This window comes from Thecamonas trahens (genome assembly GCF_000142905.1).
Source record: "Thecamonas trahens ATCC 50062 unplaced genomic scaffold supercont1.15, whole genome shotgun sequence".
In the NCBI taxonomy this organism is placed as follows: Eukaryota; order Apusomonadida; family Apusomonadidae; genus Thecamonas; species Thecamonas trahens.
Window position 1 is genome coordinate 540,101 of NW_013657665.1, and position 2,200 is coordinate 542,300.

Sequence of the window (2,200 nt, forward strand, 5' to 3'; positions counted from 1 at the left end):
AGGGGGGGGGACGGAGGGAGAGAGGGAGGGGTGGGATGGGCGGGTACGGGTGGGGCGTACTTGTGATGATACTGTGTGTGTGTGTGTGTAGGGAGGAGTGTGGCTGTGGTTACAAGAGTTGTGGTTGAGCTTGTGTCGCTACCGCTGCCTGCGTTAATGAGTTCCGAGGGAGGTGGCAGTCGGCGCTGCCGCGTTGTGGGCGTTGGCCGCAATACGGTTATGTGGGCTTGCAGAAGAATCCGTCGAGGGTGGCCTTGGCTTTGCGCTCGTGCATGGCGGCATGAGCGGCGACGTCAGCTACGGCGACCGCGCGTTTGCAGTCTGGGCAGCGGATGGGCCCAATGGAGCGATCGCGAGGGTCAGCGCTGGACTTGGTGGCGGGGTCGGAGGCAAGGGCGGGGGCGGGGGCGAGGGCCAGTTCGGGCGCGGGACGGGACGGGAGGTGCGCTGCAAACGATGTGAGGAGGCGCGGGCGGGATCGCAGCGGCGGCGAGTGGGCAAGCGGCTTTGGAACTGCGGCAGCGCCTGCTTTTGCTCGCGGTGGTGAGCACGGCGCCGCAGGTGGAGGCAGTAGCCGGGCTTGCCCCTTGAAATGGACGGCCTTGGCGCGCACGGATGGAGCCGGCGGCTCGGCGCTTGGCATTGGTGGTGCGAGAAATGATGTGAGCGCCCGGCTTGGCGTCGCAGAGAGCGGCTCAAAGTCGAGGACGGTGAGGCCGAGGAGGGTGAGGGCAAACGAGCCAGAGCCGATGGCGCGCTTGACGAGCTTGACACCGTGGCGAGCGATGACGGCGGCGTAGACCTCAAGCGCAGACGAGGCGCCCGTCAGCGGGCTGCCGTTGTCGTCACGCACTGGAAACGTGTACATGGCGCCGAGCTCGGTCGGCAGCGCGCTCGTCTTGGATGCGCTTCGCCGGGTGCCCGCGGACCGGAACGAGACCCGCATCTTGCAGGCGCGGCGGGAGAAGGCTGCAGCGTCAGCCACCATCCGCGCTGCGAGATCGCCGGCAAGCAGATGCAGGCGTGTCGAGACGTTGGCCCAGTCGGAGCACCCGCGAAATGAGTCCTCGACCGACATCGACTTGGGCCGCGGCACGCCGTTTCCGCCCCCGCCGCCATCGCCGGCAACGGTGTCGACGACCGGGTCGTTGTCGACGCCGCGCGCCACTTGGTACAGCCACCGTGCCTTGGCCTCGCCAAAAAACCGCGCTAGAAACGCTGCGTCAAACTTGCGCAGCTCGGCCACGGTCTCGACTGAGAGTTCGGAGCGGAGCATCTTGCGGGTGGCGTACCCAATGCCGGTCACGGCTGCACCCGACATGCACCGAGACAGTGAACCAGGGCGGCGTCGCCCATGGCCGACAGCTGCGCCGGCTTGTGCGCCTGCGATGCAAGCTTGGCCGCGAGCTTGGAGCTGCCCACGCCGCCCGAGGTAGTGAAGCCGGTCGCGGCCTTGATGTCCGCCCGCGCCATCGCCAGCACCGCCGCAGCCAGCGCCAGCGACCGATCGCAAGACTCAAGCGCGACCCATCCACACCCTCCAGGCCCCGGTCCCAGGACATGGACGGCCTCGACGGCAGCACCGGCTGCCAGCACTGATGTCGCCACCTGCGGCGCGGCCTCGAGGCCGGCAACCACGCTTGAGAGATCCATGTACAGCTCGTCGAGGACAAGCTTCTCGACCGGCACGCGGGCGAGACCAAGCCGCGCAGCCACGCTGTCGAGCGCAGTCCGCAGTGCGGCGCAGATCGCAGCAGATGCCTCTCGATAGCGGGTCAGATCCTCCCCGTTGACAACGTGGAGCGTGGGGCAGATGCGCAGCGCATCGGCGACCTTGGACATCTTGGCCACGCCCATGCTCCGCGCCACATAGTTGCACGTCACCAGCAAATACTTTTGCTTGACGCCTACCGGCTTGCCGACGAGCGCCGGGTCGGCGATCTCCTCGCTCTGCGCGTAGAAGCAGTCGACGTCGAGATGCGCCACAAGCCGCCGCCGCCCGAGCCCCCGGGCCCGCTTCCCCGCCCGAGCCGCCACCACTGCCTCGGCCACTGCCGGCCTCTTTCGTCCTTGAGAGCCGAGAGAGGCAGCCATAGCGTGATGGTGTGTGGTGTGTGGGTAAGAGTGGTGTATGTGTGTGTGTGGGGTGGGGGGGGGTAGGGTGGTGGGTGGGGGTGGGGTGTGGGTGGCGCCTGTAGGG

General features: G+C 67.7%; 1 protein-coding gene across 1 annotated transcript; it reads right to left on the minus strand.

Annotated features, from left to right (window-relative positions):
- Positions 1–217: 217 nt before the first annotated feature.
- Positions 218–2,094, minus strand: AMSG_02641 (uncharacterized protein; the record flags this gene model as incomplete). The annotated part of the gene is made up of 2 exons (XM_013904088.1): positions 218–1,308; positions 1,332–2,094. 2 exons carry the CDS (start codon positions 2,092–2,094, stop codon positions 218–220), a joined length of 1,854 nt encoding a protein of 617 aa, XP_013759542.1.
- Between the last annotated feature and the right edge of the window lie 106 nt (positions 2,095–2,200).